This window comes from Sebastes umbrosus, chromosome 3 (assembly GCF_015220745.1).
Source record: "Sebastes umbrosus isolate fSebUmb1 chromosome 3, fSebUmb1.pri, whole genome shotgun sequence".
NCBI classification, from domain to species: domain Eukaryota; kingdom Metazoa; phylum Chordata; class Actinopteri; order Perciformes; family Sebastidae; genus Sebastes; species Sebastes umbrosus.
The window spans coordinates 26,056,006-26,076,862 of NC_051271.1; the positions used below are offsets into that span (position 1 = coordinate 26,056,006).

General features: G+C 41.8%; 2 protein-coding genes across 3 annotated transcripts in view; one reads left to right on the forward strand and one right to left on the reverse strand.

The window, feature by feature from the left end:
- The first annotated feature begins 512 nt into the window (after nt 1–512).
- On the forward strand, nt 513–6,057 carry LOC119484924. The gene is made up of 7 exons (XM_037764106.1): nt 513–782; nt 1,497–1,594; nt 2,448–2,609; nt 3,550–3,735; nt 4,966–5,043; nt 5,126–5,162; nt 5,908–6,057. The coding sequence occupies exons 1-7, from the start codon at nt 564–566 to the stop codon at nt 6,055–6,057; spliced, it is 930 nt and encodes a 309-aa protein (XP_037620034.1). The 5' UTR covers nt 513–563.
- usp34 (ubiquitin specific peptidase 34) overlaps nt 5,120–20,857 on the reverse strand; it is a 72,087-nt gene continuing 56,349 nt past the window's right edge. For both annotated transcript variants that reach the window (XM_037763410.1, XM_037763409.1), the window contains exons 61-79: nt 20,218–20,371; nt 19,761–19,805; nt 19,361–19,465; nt 18,856–19,003; nt 17,968–18,272; nt 17,080–17,409; nt 16,202–16,359; nt 15,888–15,966; nt 14,719–14,845; nt 14,328–14,435; nt 13,947–14,051; nt 13,722–13,846; nt 13,027–13,150; nt 12,848–12,927; nt 12,592–12,732; nt 11,747–11,887; nt 11,488–11,644; nt 8,689–10,507; nt 5,120–5,145 (exon numbers count right to left, since the gene is read on the reverse strand). In XM_037763410.1, coding sequence (XP_037619338.1) covers nt 9,753–10,507; nt 11,488–11,644; nt 11,747–11,887; nt 12,592–12,732; nt 12,848–12,927; nt 13,027–13,150; nt 13,722–13,846; nt 13,947–14,051; nt 14,328–14,435; nt 14,719–14,845; nt 15,888–15,966; nt 16,202–16,359; nt 17,080–17,409; nt 17,968–18,272; nt 18,856–19,003; nt 19,361–19,465; nt 19,761–19,805; nt 20,218–20,371 — 3,187 coding nt within the window. In that variant the 3' untranslated portion in view covers nt 5,120–5,145; nt 8,689–9,752. The remainder of the gene's footprint in view (nt 5,146–8,688; nt 10,508–11,487; nt 11,645–11,746; nt 11,888–12,591; nt 12,733–12,847; nt 12,928–13,026; nt 13,151–13,721; nt 13,847–13,946; nt 14,052–14,327; nt 14,436–14,718; nt 14,846–15,887; nt 15,967–16,201; nt 16,360–17,079; nt 17,410–17,967; nt 18,273–18,855; nt 19,004–19,360; nt 19,466–19,760; nt 19,806–20,217; nt 20,372–20,857) is intronic.

Below are 20,857 nucleotides of genomic sequence, written 5' to 3' on the forward strand. Positions count from 1 at the left end.
GATAACAAATAAATGCAAAGATCAGTATCAGTCATCAGTGGTGTAGGAGTGCCTGGAACAAAACAAAAAGAAGAGCCACGCTGCGGTGTCCACACGGACGGAGTGTTTGAGCGGATGGGATGAGATCTGAATGGCAAAGAGGGCTTATAATCAGAGCTACACCGGGCCCAGGTGTAGCTCATTATCTGATGATGGCCCCGCCTCAATCAGAGCCTGCAAGAAACAGAAAAGAGACCAGCGAGCCAACACACACCTAGTGGTGGGGAGGGGTCGTCACACCACAGAAATTAGTGGCGTTAAAATTAATTTGCGTTAACACGTTATTATCGTTTTAACTTTGACAGACTTAAGTATATTATGTCATAAAAAAGTCACAGTATAGTATGTCATAAAACTCATAAAATAAAGGTTATAGTATAGCATGTCTCAAAAAAGTCATAATATAGTATGTCATAAAAGTCATAAATAAGTCATGGTATAGTATGTCATAAAAGTCATGTACAGACATTTGATACGGTGTGCTGGATGCTACCCAGTCGGACATAAAAGTAGAGCCACTTCTGATGGTAAATCTTGATACTTGCCCCCAGGCTTCAGACCCTGATGTCGGTGAGGAGGGTCAGCTGGTCTACAGTCTGACAGCAGATAGTCCTTACTTTGACGTGGAGCCGTCCTCAGGTCTGGTGTACGTGGTGTCAGCAGTGGAACTGGCTGGACAGCTGGCTGCTGTGGAGGTGAAGGCCACAGACCCCAGAGGACTTCATGCTACAGCCAAGGTGGAGGTGAGTGTGGAGGACTGGATGAACAGAGGTGGAGAAAAAATAATCAATATTTTTAGAAAGGTAAGAAAATGCAAGTAGCGGAGTATGTGCAGAGAATTTGAGTATCATTTTTCAGCTTTTCAGAAAGACTGATGAAGGAAACCCTCCGGGACTTAGACAATGATTCATGATGCATCTGATGCACAATGATACATCTCAATAAGATGGAGTTGTCCATAAACACATGTTTCTTTGCTTCTATACTCTTTGGTTTATTACTAAGTTAATTGCTGATTTTTTTCTTTTCTTTTTCATTTTAGCAGACATTAATATTTCATCAATATTAAAGTTTTTGTAAATTCTTTCTTACTGTTTTTCATGAAGAATTTGAACAGCACATTAAGACCATTAAATCTAAAACTGAACACAGTTTTACAAGATTATTTGGGTGGAGAAGTGAGGCTGAACATTATGTTTAATTTTAGGCCCTCCCCAGAAAACAAAACAAAGCCCTGCAACACCCTCCTCCAAGTATATCAAAAATAATAGAATAATATTGAGTTGGTAAAATTTGTTTCACCATAAATAACAAAGTGCATAAAGACTTAATTTCATGTTTTAAATTTTCAACTGACAAGGGAACCAGAAGTGCTAAAATGCTAACTCATTCCCAGGTTTTAGGACTCATTCCTGTAGGACTCTATACATCCCATAAACGCTCTCTTCTGCCCCCAGGTGGAAGTGCAGGGAAGTGCGAGCAGTGGAGACATGGTGGTCATCTCTCTCAACCAGCCTGCGAACATCGTGGAGAAGAAAGTCCCAGAGTTGGAAAAGTGAGACAAGTTTATATCAAGATTGGTTTGAGATTTTTCCTTTGTTAAAGGGACTGTTTGTAAGAATCAGAAATGCTTGTTAACAGCGACACCTGTGGCCGTTAAGTCAACGAAAGTCAGCGTCGGGTTCGCGCTTGCTCGCTCTAAATAGACATGAACGAGCATCGCTCAAAACAGTGAGGAGACACACATCAGCTAAAACCACAATATCACTCTATATTTCACCTGCTTGGCAGTAATGCTAGCTGACCAGACGAAGGTCTCTCCATGAATCAATGCTGATCCTAGTGTTGACTTTTCCTGCTTCAGTCTCCCGACCGCGGCCGGAGGGAACAGGGGAGACACCGGCACCCGGTCAGAGACGATAACGTTTCTCGCTGCGGAGCCCCGTCACTTCACAAGACATGGGAAACCTCTGTTATTCTGGAGGAGCTACAGCAGTTATTTCTGCACAAACGTCCACTGTACATTCACTAGATATTCTCAGAGCTACGAAGTCTCCTGCAGTGTGTAGTGTGCGCGCATGCACGTGAGGTGGAGCGAGCTGAGTGAAGGCAAGCAGGCAGAGGAGCAGCCGAGCAGAGTACAGCAGAGACTCCAGCCCTCGAGACCAAAGCTACGGTCTCCCCCGCGTCCTCTGACCGCGGCCAACACTGTTTTGCAAGACGGGCTTTACTGGATATAACTTTGCGGTTTTGATGCTTCCATGTAGTTTGTGTTGGAGTCTTGTCTGAACAGCGTAGCCACACGTGAGCGCGCATATGCGAGCGCGCATGGGACACCGACTCGGGTGATTTATACTTGTAAGAAGTTACAAACAGTCCCTTTAAGATTTACTTTTTTTTCCTCTCAGGTCTCTGGGTGCGGCTCTGGGCTGGACTGTGAACATCATCGAGGTGTCAAGCGCTAACGGAGGATCCTCTCAGTCCAGAACGCTGAGAGACGCCATGAAGACTTTGGTCAGCTTCATCTCTGAAGATGGAGGAGAGGTTGTTTCCTCTGAAGAGGTCACAAAGTAAGAGTTGGATTTTTCATGTTAGAAAGTAAACTTCAATATGCAGATTTTTACATAAAAGTCATGACAAAGCAGCCTTAACCAGACTGATTTAATATATTATAGTTACTGTTGGGCCGTTCCCTACTTCAGCTTTAAGTACATTTTCCTGATCATACTTAACATACTTTTAGTGAAGTAACATTTTCAATGTAGGACTTTCACAGCATGGTATTAGTACTTCTGAGTACTTCACCTCTGTCTGTCCTGCTCCTCCTTTGAATAACTGAAAAGCCAACTTTAAGTATTTTAAGTCCAACATAAATGAAATAAAGGTCTTTAACTATATCACTAAACTAGGGCTTTTAATCGATCAGAATATTTAAACGTGATTAATCACAAATCACACATTTTTTTATCCGTTCAAAATGTACCTTAAAGGGAGATTTGTCAAGTATTTAATCCTCTTATCAACATGGGAGTGGGCAAATATGCTTGCTTTATGCAAATGTATGTACATATTTATTATTGGAAATCAATTAACATCACAAAACAATGACAAAACCCTCACAGGTACTGCATTTACATAACAAATACGCTCAAATCATAACACGGCAAACTGCAGCCCAACGGACAACAACAGCTGTTAGTGTGTCAGTGTGCTGACTTGACTATGACTTGACCCAAACTGCATGTGATTATCATAAAGTGGGCATGTCTGTAAAGGGGAGACTCTTGGGTACCCATAGAACCCATTTTCATTCACATGTCTTGAGGTCAGAGGTCAAGGGACCCCTTTGAAAATGGCCATGACCGTTTTTCTCGCCAAAATTTAGTGTAAGTTTAGAGCATTATTTAGCCTCCTTAGGTTTTCTAGTTTCACATGACGCCAGTATCTTCACTCTAGCTTTAAAACTGACGTCAGCGGAGCGTTAACTCTCTCTTCTGTCGGTTCCATCAGGAAACTGCAGAGCCAATCAGCTGCTGTGAGGGAGGAGCTGGTCAAAGTGTTCGGGGAGAGTCTTCACTTTGACGTGGAGATTAAGCCTCAAAGTCCTGACTCCAACCAGGCTGTGGTCATCACTCTGGGCGCCATGTTCGCCTTGAGCATGCTGGGATTGATTGTTGCTGTTGCCTTGATCATCAGGTGAGACTGGAAACCATCAACACTTCTGTGCTTCAGACTGGTTATGTTACATAAGCAATGGTTTGTTAACAAGTTCATTATATTAACTTAAAGGCATAGTTCTGATTTTTTTGAAGTGGGGTTGTATGAGATACTTATCCATAGTCAGTGTATTATTAAATACGCTTTGCTGCTGCCCCCTTCCTCAGCAGTACATTGCTTTGCTCCACTGCTAGTACTTCTGTCTGTTTCTCCAAACTGGTGGCGTGCCGACCGTCATCTACTGTAAGTAATATACTGACTATGAACAAGGTCCTTATACAACCCCACTTCAAAACACCTAAACTATCCCTGTAAGGTATGTCAGTATCGTGTTTACAGATTGTTACCACTGCCCCAGAGTGGACAAAAAGTTAGACATTGCAGGTTTAATGCAAGTCATTATTTCAGTACTATTTGGGATTAATCTCTGAATTCTGAAAAATGACAATTTTGGGATTAAAGTTTGAAGTTTAAGGTCAGAATTCTGAATTGATTTCCATCCCTGCTCCTCATCATGAGCACTACATGCATTTCTGTCATTTTATTTAGAGTCACTATGTGCACAATAACAAAATTCGTAACTTTAATGGCTCCGGCAGATTGTCACATTTTTCTACAAACAAAAACAAATTAAAGAAAAAGTTTTTTTTTTTAAAAAACAACTTAATGTTTTAGTGAACAAAGAAGCGATTTTAGCCTCTTATTAAATATGTCTTGTGAATATTTTGTTTTGTTCTTTTAAATTGTATATTTTTCTCAAAACTTGTGCACAAATCTCAGAAAAATAATTATTATATTATATAAGTGGGATGTTCAAAATGTAAAGATACAAAGAACTATAGAATCATTTAAATGTATAGATAAAACTCAAATTGATAAAGATGATAATTAGATATTAAAAAGTCTTAATTAAGTGAAGGTGGACACTAATGATGATCTACAAACTGTATTGATGTGTAAAAGAATCTTGGCGGCCACGCAGTGCAACAGATGGCCTATTGCTAGTTAAACAAAAAGCAAAAGATTTCACAATTATATTTTTATTGTTAAAGTCAGTGCTTTTTCCCAACGTTAAAGTGGTAATAAAAGGAGCCTCAGAAATGGAGGTCGGCCATGTTTGGAGTATTTATATGCTTAAATATCAGAGTCTCAAAACGTGAATCCTCCCAGAAGGAAGTTTAAAGTGTCAACACATGTTTACTCTCTTAGGTTCACAAGGAAGCAGAAACATCAGGAGGATTCTGACAAAGAGAGTTTTGGCATCGGCCGACGTGCTGAAGGTTACACGTAAGTCCTCCGAACAACTCTTCATGTTCAAATGTCATCACAGCTCTCTGTTTTTAATGTAAATCCCTCTGTTTTGTTCCAGGAACTGGCCTCAGAAGACTCCTGAAACCATTGAAAAGGTAAAAAAACAAGAACAAAGTGTTAATGAAATATCATAACAAGCTGACAATCAGTGATTCAGTGAGTGGTGGCAGAAGCATCCAGATCCTTAACTTAAACCTGCAGCAGGCAGTATATTTTTGGCATCATTGGGCAAAAATTCCATAATAACCTTTCAGCATATTGTAATTCAAGTGTTTTGAGAGAAAACTAGACTTCTGCTCCTCCTCACGGCTGTTTTCAGGCTTTAAATATCTAGCCCATGACGGGAGACTTTGGCCAATCACAGGTCATTTCAAAGAGAGAGAGCGTTCCTATTGGCTCTTCATTCAACGGAAGCAGCTGTCAATCACTCGTGAACTCCGATCAAACGGTCAAACTAGGCAGCGCTGATCAAATATGAATCAATATTATGTTACTGTAATGCCCATTTCTCGCCTCAAATGTTTTCAGAAACATCTTGTAGTGTACTGTTTGCGGCATCGCCCTGTCAGGGTTTCTTTCACAACAATGACCAGTTCGCTGTACATTATCTCTTACTTAGGTGAGCTTTTCTTTTAGGTGGCTAAAATATGTTTTGCTGCAGCTCCCGTACATAGCACTGCATTGTTTCTCGATGCTGGTGGCATGCAGACCGTCATCTTATACAACTCATACAACTCCACTTCAAAACACCCGAGCTATCCCTTTAAAGTACCAGTACATGCATTTTACTGCTGTTGATAATGTTAACTCCTTTTTAATTACTTTCCATTTGTGTTTCAGGAACAGACGAGGTCACAGGAGAAGGGAGCAGAGGACGAGCAGCAGAGGACGGATAGAAAGACGGACGATAACGGAGCGAGGTTTGAAGTGGACAGACAGACAGAGGACGTCGACAGTGACGGCAATGAAAGCCACACTTCTGCTCTCTGATCTGAACAGAACAGCTTATAGTCAGACTGTATGGAGTCCACAGAGTGCCACTAAAATAATTGCTCTGCTTCACAAATATTTTGATTCTTCAAGCAGTTCAGAAATGTATTTTTAATCTAAAGGCTGTTAAATGATTTATAAATGGATATAGACCCCTTTTCTGTTAGTAAACATGATGACGTATTTTGTAGGCGGAGCGTAGGTGGAGGCAAAATAACTCTCTGAACACGTTAGTTAACACCAGCTAGCAAGTATTGTCGGCTTGTTTTTTTTTAACCATGGCTGAAGAAAATACTAGTTTCTCTCAATATGTACCGTAACTCACTCGCCAGCATCACGAGTGTTAGTTGAGAAAGTTAACATTAACCAATATGACCAGATTAACCGACCCCTCAACCGCTGGCAGGCTACTTCAGGAGGAGTTGACGGCTGGCTAACGTTAGTTAGCTAGCTAGCTTGTCCGTAGACTGACAAGCAACCTAGCTAGCTAACACCTTCTCTCCTCCATGGACGTATTAAGAGAACTGGATACAGCGTTGGAGGCGGAGCCCTGGTCATTCCTATGAAAGTTGCTCAGTGGTGCATGAAGCCTAAATGGCTCGACTTCCGCCTGGAAAAGTACCCGGATATTGGGCACATGGAACAGGCGCAGTAGCGGCCGCTCGATCACATGGCTCGGTGTTTTGCCTCCAGCTAACACTGTAACGTCATCATGACGTCGACACAAAAAGGGTCTATATGGAACATGATAACCATATAAAGGATGACCATGAGATGCTCTGGAAAAAAACTAGTAAATTGATACGTATTATTTCTTACTTTATAGATTCAAAATTAAAGAGAAAATTTAATTAATCAACTTTTTGAAATGTTAAAGTACTACATTGAATTATCCCAGCGGCACTCTCCAGCCTCCATACACTCACAAACATCACAGCAGCTGATTTTATTCTTTAAGTGCAGTTGAAACTGTTTTAATTACTAAAATCAACTGCTGTCATGTTCAGTTTGACTTTCTATTTTAAATAAAATCTCTGTTGAGCAGCAAAACTGCAAATTATTTTGGCTTGTGCTTAGACAGAATGCTGAGACAAATCATGAACAACATGGCACTTTATTTTAGAAAAGCAAATTGCTGTAAAGAGTTACTGCAGTTATGTTAAATGATCAATCTATTGAGTGTTATTTAAATTTACTAGGTCATTTTTTTTGTCTGTAAAATGGCCTTCAAACTGAGCTGATCTTTCATGTTCATAATTTAACAGAAATCAAATGTCACATTTTTGTTTTGTGTTCAGACGGCTATATTCTTTTTTTCCTCTTTTCTTTGATGCACTTAATTAGATAAATGTAAATAATATGAATGCAGCTATGCAGTAACACTGGCACATTAAACTGTCCATCTAGCACCATAATCTGTAAAACAAAACATTTGAATTGTATGACTGGAATTTTACTTCTAATATTTGCAAAGTATGGAATACATGTGCAAAACAGTTCAAAGACTTTCTGCTGTTCTGGGATTTTGTATTTGTCAATGAAAATAATTGTAGTTGTGCCTCCTCTAATAACAAGTAAACAGAACATCAGTGATGAGTTTGTCCTGAATACGGAGCGTTTGAACTCAAAACTTTACTCACATTAGTGACAATAAAATGTTTACATTAATCTGGCTGTGGTTAATGGATTATAAAAGTTGAATAAACCAGTTAAATAATCCTTATTTGATTTCTCTTTATCTACTTAAAGGGATAGTTCGGGTGTTTTGAAGTGCGGTTGTATGAGGTTCTTATCCATAGTCAGTGGACAGTAGATGGCAGGGGAGACACCGGAGTTATGGTCGGAGACGATAACGTAACTCGCTCCGGAGCCCCGTCACTTTAAAAGACACGGGAAACCTCTGTTGGTCTGGAGGAGCTGCAGCATTTATTTCTGCACAAATTTCCACTGTACATTCACTAGATATTCTCAGAGCTAAACTAACTCTTCTGCAGTGTGGAGTGTGCGCGCATGCACGTGAGGTGGAGCGAGAGAGCGAGTGAGAATGAGCACGGTGTGTGAGTGAAGGCAGGCAGAGGAGAAGAGTACAGCAGAGACTCCGGCCCTGGAGACCAACGCTACGGTCTCCCGTGTGTCTTCTGTTTTGCAAGACGGGCTTCACTAGATATAACTTTTCAGTTTTGGTGCTTCCGTGTAGTTTGTGTTGGAGTCTGAGTCTGAACAGCGTAGCCACACGTGAGCGCGCATGGGACACCGACCCGCAATGATTTATACGTGTAAGAAGTTTCAAACAGTCCCTTTAAAGTATCGACCGAAATAACCCGGTTCCAAGTAGCATCGAAATTTCTCCAGTCAAATGATAACGGCATTCAATCCTGTTTGTAACCAGATCTAGGGAAAAATTTACTATTTGTATGGTTTTGCTCGCAGCCAATCACCACAAGCATTCTAATTTAATGTGACGTTTTATGCAAGACAGATACCGTATACCTGTGAATATACAGTTGATTTCATCACATTGTCAGGCAGAAATTTACACATTTACACTTTATGCAATTAAACCCACTCCCATCGGTAATGACGGTACAACCTGTTTTTCCCCCCCAGTGTGAAATATTATTCTGTACTTACATTTTCACGTACCAGACTTCGTAATCCATAGTGTCCCGTACGTCTCCACCGCAGAAACCCTGACGTGAACGTCTGCAGCCTGAAAAAACTTCTATTTTTCTCATTAGACAAACACTAAGGAAAAGAAACAAAAAAACCTCACAGCTCCACATGGATTTCAGTTCATAAGTCTTCATATTAAAACCGTTTTTATTAATTTATTCTCTATTAAAATAAAATCAGAAGAAAATCAGAACACAGCAGAAGAAGCGAAAATAAACAATAGATTATGGAATGTATTTCAGTAAAGAAAATAAAAGCTCCAGCTGGTCCAACATGGGGGGGGCTTTATTACAACCAGTCAAATAAAGCACCGCTTTTATATATTCATATATATATAAAGATATTTATATATATATTTATATAGTTTTCATATACACCTTCAGGCAATGACTAGAGAGGATTCTTTACAGAATCAAGTTTCTTGTGGTTCTCTTAATTTACAGGTAAACTTAGTTTCTGGATAATTAAACCACAGAAAAAGTCAAGGCAACTTTCTTTTGCCTCGTTCATAAAGTACAAAACTGGCACAGAGGACGACCATTTTTATACACAGTAAAAATGCAATAAAATTAAATTACATACAGAGGAGACAAAAGTTCTGTAAACCTTTCCCCGTTACAGCAAACCTCAAACAAATAAAATCACTTTCCAAAACAAAGTCAAATCAGTATAAAACACACAAAAAAAACAAAAACTTTTTTTTGCCCTTTGAAAAAAATGTGCTATAGCTTTGTACGACTTCTTGTGTTTTTCTTCTTTATTTGTCAAACGGGGGGTCGGCTATGCATGGAGTCGGGAGTTTTATAGAGCGAAACGACACGGCGAGCGCCACTGAAGCTAGAAAAACCGACCGACTGAACATCAGCAGAAGGCAACGGACAGCAGCACACAAACAGCAGAAGAAGAAGAAACCGAAAAACGGGAAAAAGTTTTTTTCCTCTGAGCAGAATTCAGATTTCCAAAGAGAAAAAAATAAAATAAAAAAATGTTAAAGATCTCATGGCGGCTGTGAGTTGATGATGTCATGACGAGGGCGGGCCCTTAACGGACAGTTTGGTAACTATGGCGATGGTGGCTTCCACCGTCCTGTACAGCATGTCCAGCATGTCGGGTGGGGGGCTGGCGCTCTGAAATGCCTGTGAGGAGGAGGGGGCGGGGCCACTGCAGCCCTCTGGCCCCTCCCCCATAAGCCCAAGGGCTGATGGGAAGGCAGCGTCCTCTGAGAGGGGTGGGGCCGAACTACCGCTGGTCTTAGAGCCCGCCTCCTTCTCTTCCATCACCTCCTCTGATGGGGCAGTCATCGCCTCACCCCTCCTCCCCTCCCCCTGTCCCCCCTCCTCTTCCTCACCTGCCGCCACGTGTCGCGGCAGATCAGGCTCCTCCCCCTGCACAAACCCCTCCCCCGTCTCCTGCAGCAGGGAGGAGGAGGAGGAGAAAGAGGAGGAGGACGACGAAGACGCCTCCATCTTCTCCTCTTTGGGGGAGGAGTCCAGGTTTCCAGAGGAGGTGGGGGCGGGGTCGGGAGAAGGCGGGTCCTGCTCGGTGCCCGGGTCGATCAGCGAGGAGGAGTCTCGTGTCTCCGTGTCCGAGGTGCTGGTGGGCGTCAGCGCCTCCTGGTGGTCTGTCTTCGGCTCGCTGCAGGGCGGGAGGGCCGAGGAGGAAGAGGACGAGGAGGAAGAGGTGGAGGCCACGCAGAGCGGCGCCGCTGCATCACCAGCTCTGTCTTCATCACTGCTCACCCTCCGCCGCTTCACCGGGGTCGCCCCTTCGTCCTCAGCTGTGAAAGAAGAAAGTAAATTTCAGAGAATTGTTATTATAATTATGAAGTTATGGATAATTCACAGCCTTTACTAGCTGTGTTTTTCGACTCATTCAGTTGGTTGTAGTTGCAATTGAAACTGTTCACAATAAAGATCTCAACAGACCGGGGGCGTGATAAATAAACGAGACGAAAATGCAAAATACTGGCCTGCGAATATTATATGACTAGGGCTTTTATTGTGAAGGGTAAGAGCGGAAGAAGTGGATCTGGTCTGCACTGCCTTTGATTTGCTGTCTTGGTTCAGACTATGGAGCCTCCGTGTTGTTTCCTCCCCTGCATTTCATTCATTAGACCCAACGTGCATCAGTAAATACTACACATAGGGATGCACCAATACCGGATAGGATATCGGGCCGACACCGACTCAAATAGCTGGATCGGATATCAGTGACAATGGGGCCGATCAACATTACACATTATATACTGGAATTTTACTTCCTGTTTAAATTTTGACCGATTTAGTGCTTCATTAAAAAGGTTAATTTTTTTACCAAGTTGCTGTTGTATGATTTATTATTTTAATAATAATAAATTATAGCAATTTATATCTATGTATTTATTGGTTACATTTTGTTTCACAAATTTAAGAAAGCAATGTTTAAGTTAAGCCTGATGTTTCCTAACACATGAACCCAGTCACCTTTATTTATTAAACACTGTTATCAGTACTCGGTATCGGCTGATACCCAAAGCCCAGGTATACCTAACGCTATCAGGACTGAAAAAGTTGCATGTGTGCATCCCTAACTACACGGCAGTAAATGTCGTTGCAGTGAGGTTTATTTTTTTCTTTGTTCAACGTGTCTTTTAGATGAAACAGACGGATACACTGAACTGCAGGCTGCAGAGTGTGTTTACCGCTGTGACCACCAGCAGCCCTCGTCACATGTCATGAGTCTGAAACTGTCTCTGTATGTATATTTTGTGTGTCATACCTTTGGCCTTGTGGTCCTTGGCCTCTAACTCCAGAGCGCTGCGCTGCTGTACACAAACACGACAGCGACCCAGCAGCTCCTGCAGGGCGGGGCAGAGGGCTGGGTCGACGGTCTGAGGCGGCTGGACGGACAGCAGCAACACCAACGCCCTCAGGTCCTGATGCACAGAAAGACAGACACACACACACTGAGTTTTCAGTCTGAAACAGAGGATACGTGCTGCTGTTTGGTCTGTGTGGGTGTGTGTTTGTGTTCCTACGGCATTCAGCAGGCCGCTGGTCTTGCTGAGCTCCAGGCGATGAGCTGCCAGTTCAGGCTGCAGGCTGCTTTGTTCACTCAGCAGGTTCGTCACCAGAACACCAATCAGGTTGGAGCAGCTGGGACCAGACAGCACCTGGACCTACGCACGCACACAACACACATACAACACAAAGGGTTGCTATGGCACCACCATCTAGATTTTTATTCCCAAAGATACAGACTGGACTACGAAACACCTGAGAGGCAAGTGAGAAAAGAGAATTCAGGTGATCATTTACTTTTCTTTCTTTTTTTTTCAGTTTTCAAGTTTTCTTCCAGGTGAGTTTTAATTTCTCCACGCACTTCTGGACAATATTTGTCTTTGTTTTGTGTTGTTAATTAATTTCCAATAATAAATATATACATACATTTGCATAAAGCAGCATATTTGTCCACTCCCATGTTGATAAGAGTATTAAATACTTGACAAATCTCCCTTTAAGGTACATTTTGAACAGATAAAAAAAATGTGTGATTAAATAAATAAGTATCACAACAACAAACACTTTTTTCACGTGTTTCACGGATTATTTTTTCTTTTTAAAGGAATGAAAAGTTTTTTTCGACATATACTTTTTTCATACTATGACTTTTTCATGGCTTTCTTCGACATACTACACTATGACTTTTTTTTTGACACATAGACTATATGGGCACAATGGATGCGGAGGATCGCCGGATGATCCAAATCATCGTCACAATGAATCACTCGGCAGCCGAGCCATTTAGCTTCATGCGCCACTGAGCAACTTCATAGGAATGAACGGGAGCCCGCCTCCAACGCTGTATCGCTGTATTTTGTACCTTGTGCAGGAAGCAGGTGAGGAAGGAGTAGGCCACATTGTTGTTGAGAAACGTCCTCTCGTCCACCAGGATGCACTTGATGTACTCGCTGAAGGCCGGATCCTCACACAGCAGCTTCACACACGTTTTAGCCAGAACAGACTGAAAGAGCAACAAGAACAACTACATCAGTGGAGTAAAAAGAGAGCTGGATGAATATGGCTAATAACACGGCACCATTTAATCATTAGTCTGGTGAGTTTAAGATGTGACATACCTGTGACTGACAGAGCTCCGTCCACAGTTTGGGGAAGATAGCGAGGTGAAGAGGAAGTCCTTCATACGCTATCAACACGCCTGCCAGACAGAGTGAATATGTGAAGTCTCATATATACAGTATGTGCAGGTGTGTATTAATGAATAGTATATTTTCAGTTCACACAGATTTATACATACTCAGTTTGACGAGCGTGTCGGTGAATTTCTCGCAGTTGATGGCGACGCGACACAGCAGGTGGCTGAACTGGTGGTAGGACAGGAAGTAATCCAGCAGCATCCGGTCATACACCTCGTCTTTACCCTGACACACGCACACGCACACACACTTTACTACCAACATCAGGTTTCAGTATGTTTTAATCTCTTCAACTCCTTGAGGGCGCCGGCGCCCTGGGAAAACTTTCAGAGGCTGTAGCTGACACGGTGTATTTGAATATTTCTGCATACTGGGGTCCCAGTCTAAACCATTTTTTGAAACTTGACCTCACTGTATAAAATGACCTCTGGTGACCTCTAGGATAATCACAGTCTCATGAAACTTTACAGCCACAAACTAGAGACCTAGAGCATTCAGAGGGTGGATGGCTTTCCTAGGTATATTGACAATAAGGGGGGTTTCTGAGCGGTTTACACAACACCATCTCACCATCCAATCGCAGAAAAATGCAATTCTTGCAGAAATCTCCAAATGTCAAAAGATTAATCAATTAGTTGGTGACGTCTTCAACTGTTTTGTTTCATCTAATCATCATTTATTCAGTTTACGGTGATATAAAATAGAGAAAAAGCAGAAAATCCTCCCATTTGATAACTAAAGACCTCTCTTAACAGGTGATGTGACAGAGCGACAGGTGTGTGTCAGCTGAACGTACCTTGCTGCTCTCCACCATGGACGGCAGCAGACACATGTTGAGCTCCGGTCTCGGAGGTCGGATGTTGTTCTTGGCTCCCATCAGCTTGATGTTCTCTCTGCAGGGCAGGTAAGGACCGAACGACACTGTGGACAGAAACACACCGTCACTGACACTGCCCTTCATGTAAAGGTTTGAATTAATAAAATACATTTAGATGAAGAGGAGGAGGGGAAGGAGACTCACTGGGGATGTTGCTGTGGTGGTAGGTGCAGTGGTTGTGCTGCAGGAAGGGAACCAGAGTGTGCAGGAAGTCGTGAGGACTCAGCAGAACGAGTTCCTTCAGAACATCTGCAGGAACCAGAACAAGGAGCGCAAAATATTACAGCCAGAAGTGGAGGAAGTATTCAGAAGGTCTAATATCACTGATATATCAGGAAAATGATAATCAGGAAAATGTACTTAAATTATCAAAAGTGTAAAAATGTCCCCTGTGACTGTTCTACCATTATATATTCTATCATTAGATTATTATTACTCATGCATTAGAGGGACTCTATGTAAGAATCAGAAATTGCTTTTTAACAGGAATGGAATAAAAAGTGTGTGTGTGTGTGTGTGTGTTACCCAGGCAGGCGTTGCGGAGCTCTGGCGGGCTGTAGGAGTTGAGGAGTGTGAGCAGCTTGTGGGCGAAGTCGATCCTCTCCTGCCACTGGATCAGAGCCTGCTTCACATCTGGACGACAAGACACAGAAACATCTGCTCAGAATAAACAGAGACACTACAGGTGGAAATTAGCTTGTCGCTAAATCTGATACAAAGCATCTTTTCTCTTTTAAAATTAATGTATTTGTGTACATGGTCCCTGATGAAAATAAATTTGATAAACTAAACTAAACAAACAGGAGAACACACCTCTCATACTACTGCATCGCCCTTTACGTCTTAAACTTAACGATAAGATAAGATAAAGATAAGATATTCAGTCTAAATTGTGTAACTTCCCAGGCGATCTGACCTTTGCGTTGCAGGTACGGCCGGGTGGCTTTGAGGACAGACAGAAAGATGGAGAGCAGCTCCACCAGGTCTCCAGTGACGTGACACGCCGTCGCCTCATGGTACATCATGTGCAGAGTGTTGAAGGACTGCAGAGGACAGACGGACAGCGAGCGTCTTATTATCCACCACATCAATAACAACTGTAGGACGTTGTGATGAGCTTCCCCTCAAATCCTCCAATATATTACTACAACAACTATCGCATTCACTTTTAATTATGGCCAGTGTTTTTGTTGACTTCAACACCATGTATTTAATCATTCAGCTCAATTAAAACTCTTCAGAGTGCTTTCTTTGTTTATAATGAACATAAATGATAAAAGTCCAATAGTTTTAAATTATCTTCCAAATGTTTTTCTTTATGCCTGTTTTTGCTGTGTGTGTGTGTGTGTGTGTGTGTGTGTTTTGGTTATATGTCTTGTTATTTTGAATATTAAAGGAACAGTGTGTAACATTTCAGGGGATCTATTAGCAGAAATGGAATATAATATTAATAACTATGTTTTCATTAGTGTATAATCACCTGAAACTAAGAATGGTTGTGTTTTCATTAGCTTAGAATGAGCCCTTCGTATCTACATAGGGAGCGGGAATTCTTCACGGAGTCCGCCATGTTTCTACAGTAGCCCAGAGCGGACAAACCAAACACTAGCTCCAGCGAGAGCCTGTCACATTTTTACGTTACCTGAAGGCCACCGTAGTTCTGCGACATGCTTATGAAACTGCGGTAACGTGAGCCGCACAGTGCAAAACCGTGGTACCACCAGCCGCCATCTGACTTCCGTTGCTCCTAAAGTAGTGTTATTATGGTAAGGATGGCCTCTGAGCGAGGTGAACGGCGTTACTACGGTTTTGCACACAGCAGCTCAAGTTATCAACACTGCAACCAAACCACTAGGTGTCGCTAAATCCTACACACTGTCCCTTTAACTTCCTAACGAAAACCAGTATGCAAACGGTAATAAAAGGAGTGTATGTTGAAGTACATGGGATTTATTATTTTTTTTACTTTTGTTTTTTATCGTGGAATCGAGAATCATGGAATTTCACTGGTATTGGTATCGACTATTACATTTCTGGTATCGCGACATCTCTAGAGTACATAGGAGATCCTGATTCTGATCCTACCTCAGTCATGAGGATGAGTCCTCTGTTGAAGACCACCAGCAGTCGGTCCTCGTCGTTCTCCAGCAGAACCCTGAAGGCACTAAGAGGAACGACAAAACCAGGTGTTAGGATCCAGATAATATAAGCTCCTGAAGACAGATATTGTGCCCGTGTTCAGATTCAATATTTTAATAGTTATTCTTATTAGAGCAGAAAGAAACAGCATTTAGATCATTACCACATATAGAAGACACTTTCTCATTAACCAAGCTACACACGAAGCTTCGCATGTGTAAGCTTGACAGTATAAACGTGTGGGTTGTGTGTGTCCTGACCTGATGAGCGTGGTCCAGCAGGAGCGGCCGTCCAGGCAGCGCAGGTAGCAGCTGATGGTGGTCTTCTTGAACTGTTTGACGTCCTCCAGCTCTTCTTCTCTCATGTCGGCTCGCTGCGCCACAAACAGCTGCATCAGGTTGAACAGCTCCTCCACCGCCTGCAGGATGCAAAAAACACACACCACAAATGTATCATCTTCATGATATATATATTTATAATAAAACTGCTATTCTACTTCCTCCATATCAGGCAAACTCCATATTCAAAACGTGTTTTATGAAGAATATTTAAATAGTCTTTATGGCTCAAATGTACTATTTTATTGTACTGGAAGCTCCAATTAAAGAAGAAAATAAACAAATGTGATTAAGAACGATATAGTTACTTATTTCAAACAATTTGTACTCTACGTGTGAAAGAGAGGAAAATTGTGAATGAACAGTAAATAAATAAATCTTTTGAAACTCTGATTTGTTTTTGATTATGTGTATGTTTTTGTACTTGACTTTGTTATCTGTGTTTTCAGACAGACTTAATAATGTTTGTATTTATTCTTTATGTCCCCTGCCTTGAAATAAAAATATATATATATATATATATATATACATATATACTGTGCATGTCAGTTACATGTCACATGGACAATATTTTGGAAATAAATATTAAAAAGTTATTCTGAAGACTTTGAAAGAGCATGTCCTCATTTGTAAGCTTGATCCCAGTGATCTGTAAAATCTATATACAGAAAATAAAACAAAATACTGAAACTAATAGAAATAACTAATCAAATGCAGCATCTAACACCTGCTTTATCAACACAGCCATCATAAAAACACATTTGGTCTGAAACTGATCTGAGAACGGACTCTCCACTCACCCCGGGGTACTGGCTGGCATGTGGCGTCAGGTTCTTGAAGGCCCACTGTATGTTCTGGTGCGAGGCGAGCTGGCGGGTGAAGGCGGGCGACTGCTCGCAGCACATGCGCAGGATGCCGTAGTAGGCGGGCAGCATGCCACGGTTGAAGAGCACCACCTCTTGGTCGTCGTGGTCGGCCAGGATGTAGTTGAAGGCGATGTTCTTGGTCACCACGGGGTTCTGCACCACCAGGCGGACGTTCTCCGGACAATCCACGCACATGTTGTACCAGAAGGACAGCAGCGCCTGCTTGTTGTGGTTGGTGGCGATGGCCGGCTCCGACAGTTTGGGCTGAAGACAAAGAGGACGAGAACGTGAATAAAGCTTCACACAAGAGACCAGTGTTCATAGCAGAGCTGCAACTAACAGTTATAATGAACTATAGGTCTATAATGTAGTTATAAGAAGATAGAAGGCCATTTTTAAATGTTAATTAATGAACAGAACAACAACATCTACAATTCCTCGACAACTGAGCAAACTCCATCTGCTGCTGAAGATCATGTGAGGCGATCGAAAGCTCCAGAACGGCTACAAAATGGACTGCTGTTTCCATGGTCATAAATTAACTTTGAACTTTTCACATTCATAAAATCTTTGGATTATACTTTAAGAAGCATGGCAGGTACATAAAAAAATAACATTTATGCTTTAATCTCTCCATTAGAGATGTTGGAAAAAAATATAGCAATAGTTTCTTTAACCAAATCAGAGGTAGCGCTGCAGCTGGTATAGCAGTATTCCTGATCCTTAGTTGGAAGATTTAGCAGCAAAGACAAGTATACATAAAAAAATAATAAGTAAATGATAAAAGAAAATGACACATATTAGAAGAATAACTGAATGTACCTGGAAGAGGTTCCACAGGTCCATAAAGTATCCAGAGAACATGAGCTTCTCCGTCTTGGAGATGAGGCAGTAGGTCATGAAGCTGAAGTACTGCACCAGCTTGGTGGTGCCGTGAACGCTGGCGTCAACATACAGCTTGGCGCGTCCCAGCAGCCCCAACAGCAGGTTGTAGACCTGGTGGAGGACCACGGTGGTGTCGGGCGACAGCGGCAGCTCGCGGGTCGGCAGGTGGAGGGAGCGCGTGGAGCGAAACATCTGGCGGAAAGAGTTGCTGGGGATGAGGGAGACGAGGAGGTACGCCGCCGCTGGAGGAACGAGAGACAGTTTTATTCTGAATGTCTTTTGTAAATTAGTAAAGGCTTCCTTCTAATCTTCTAATCAAGACAAGGTCACAAGTACGTCTAGTAGTTTCTGCTCAGTTTATGTTGAATAAATGTAGCATATCTGCAAACGTAAAGCTACAGCTGCAAAAGGCTAATTATGTTATCCATAAATATCTATTTATCTTATTTTATTTTTTATCATCATATTTTATTTAAGAATAGTTGTTACTGCGGTAATATCTTATGGGTATCCTAAATAAAAAACTAAATAAATAAAATACCACAGCCACTTACCAAAGAAAAAACATAGAAGTTCTGGTCAAATCAATAAAACATTTTTAAAACACTATAAACCGTGGTGTATCTGCACACTTGCCTTCCACAGGGAAACACAATAATTGAATTTAATATGTAACCCCAAATGTATTAGATGGTTTTTATTTTTAAAATCCACTTGAATGGCTGGAATTGGTTCTTTTATGCCACATCCAACTCTAGTCAGGTTAAACCCTGGGTACTGTAGGTTAGTTTCACCACTGCTGCAGTATAGTGTTGAGGCTCTTACATGTGCGGACTCGGGGGTAGTTGTGTGCCAGCAGGAAGCGTTCCACCCAGTTCTCCATGTTCTGCAGCACCCAGCTGTGGGCCAGTTTGTTCCTGGGAGTCTGGACTGCCAGCCAGTCCAGACACTGGGACGGGTTGTACTCGATCACCTGACGGGAAGAACACAAACACACATGAAGACACACACAATAACACAAAAAGATGCCATGGCTAGTTTGTGTGGGACTGAGATCAAAATTAAAGACCCCCCTCTAATGAAAAACAGTTTTTAACATTGCCAACATGTCCATATGGTGTTTTTTATATGCTGCAAGGCGCTACAGCAAAACGAGGGGTAGAGAAGCCCAGTGTAGCTACGTATCTGTATTTTGCAAGTTAAGTTTCACTATTTTCAAAACAATTCCATTTCTGCCAATAGATTCCCCTAATTGTTACACACTGGTCCTTTAACGGAAGATAATAACTTTATTTGCTTCAAAATGTGCAAAAGTAGAACAGTAAATTACCTCCCAGATCCTCTGGAGGATGTAGGAGGCGAAGGAGGGCATCCCTGGTGGTCCGCCCGCAAACTCCATCAACATTGTCAGCAGCTTGAAGAAAGGATTGGCAGCCTAATGGAAGAAAAGAAAACTGTTGTAGAGCTACTTCTTATACTCTCAGACCTTAGATTATCTAGAATCAGACTGCCACATTAATAACACAGATGTAGAATGAGCTTAAAACTGCATGAGGTAAAGGTACTCATGATTCCACAGAGCGGCTGAATAATATAAAAAATAATAAAAAAACAAAACAGCTAGACAAATGTGTCAAAACCTTGGATTAAAAAAAAACTTCTGTTCAACTGTGTTGTGTTTTTGTTGTGTTTTCAGTAGCATGAATAAAGCTGATGAGTAACCTGCTTACCTCAGGAGTCAGCTTTGCTATGGAGGTGAAGAGCATCGACACAATCTGTAGTCAGGAGGAGAATTACACATTCAGTATTAGAACAACTATTTGTACGACTTGCTGCAAATACTTCTGTTTGTCTTTGTGCCAATTTAAAAAATCTGATATTGAAAGTTGATGTTTTAAAATGCCAAAACATTTTCTACTTTCAAACTCTGCTGGAAGTTCAGGAAAAAAATAAATCTGTATACTTTTCTCTGGCAGAAAAAACAAAAACACGATTCTTATTTTCAGGTGATCACTGTGTGTGGTATCTTAGGAAAACTTGACAATCAATAATTCATTGTTTGGTTTCTGAATGAAGGGCGGTCTATACAACGTGTTTAAAAGATGGACTCAGTAAGTCGAGTCCTAAGTAGAGGTTATAAATTAATTCTATCAAGTTATTTTCTGTGTGAATGTGTGATGAACCTACATGCTCGGCCAGACGGTTGTTATAGCGACAAAGGCTGAAGATGAGGTTGCAGGTCTGCCTGATGTTGATGCCATCTCTGATGTGCTGGAAGAGGAAAGGGAAGCCTTTCCCTCCGGTGAGCGCCGCCATGTCGCTCTGGGACAGAGTCAGATGTCTGGAGAGCAGGAAGAGAAAGAGTTGTCTGAACTCCTGCAGCATTTAACACACATTAAATAAAACCACAAGAGGTTCTTCTCAAAAGACGGAGTTTGGTGACGTCGTGAAGTAGCGCGGGATCATGGGAGTTGTTTTCTTCATTGCAGTCAGTTTCTCCCAGTTAGGATACCTTCAGTGTTCATCATTCAGAGGGTTTTCAGGTCTCCTCCTCCTCTCCAAAACAAACCAATCCGCTGATTAAAACCGGTAAAACCATGCGCAAAGAGGATATGACTCCATTGAGAGGTGACCAAATGAAATGCACCATTACCTTGATTAAAATTACAGATTTCTCCAGGTTTGAAGTACACAACTCAACACAATATATTACATAGTTCTAGTGGTTTTTAGACATTGTTAAGGCCCAGACACACCAAGCCAACATCAAAGAACTAGCGGCGATGGAGGCCGACTGTTGCCTCGCCTTTGTCTTGGCCAAAAAGTT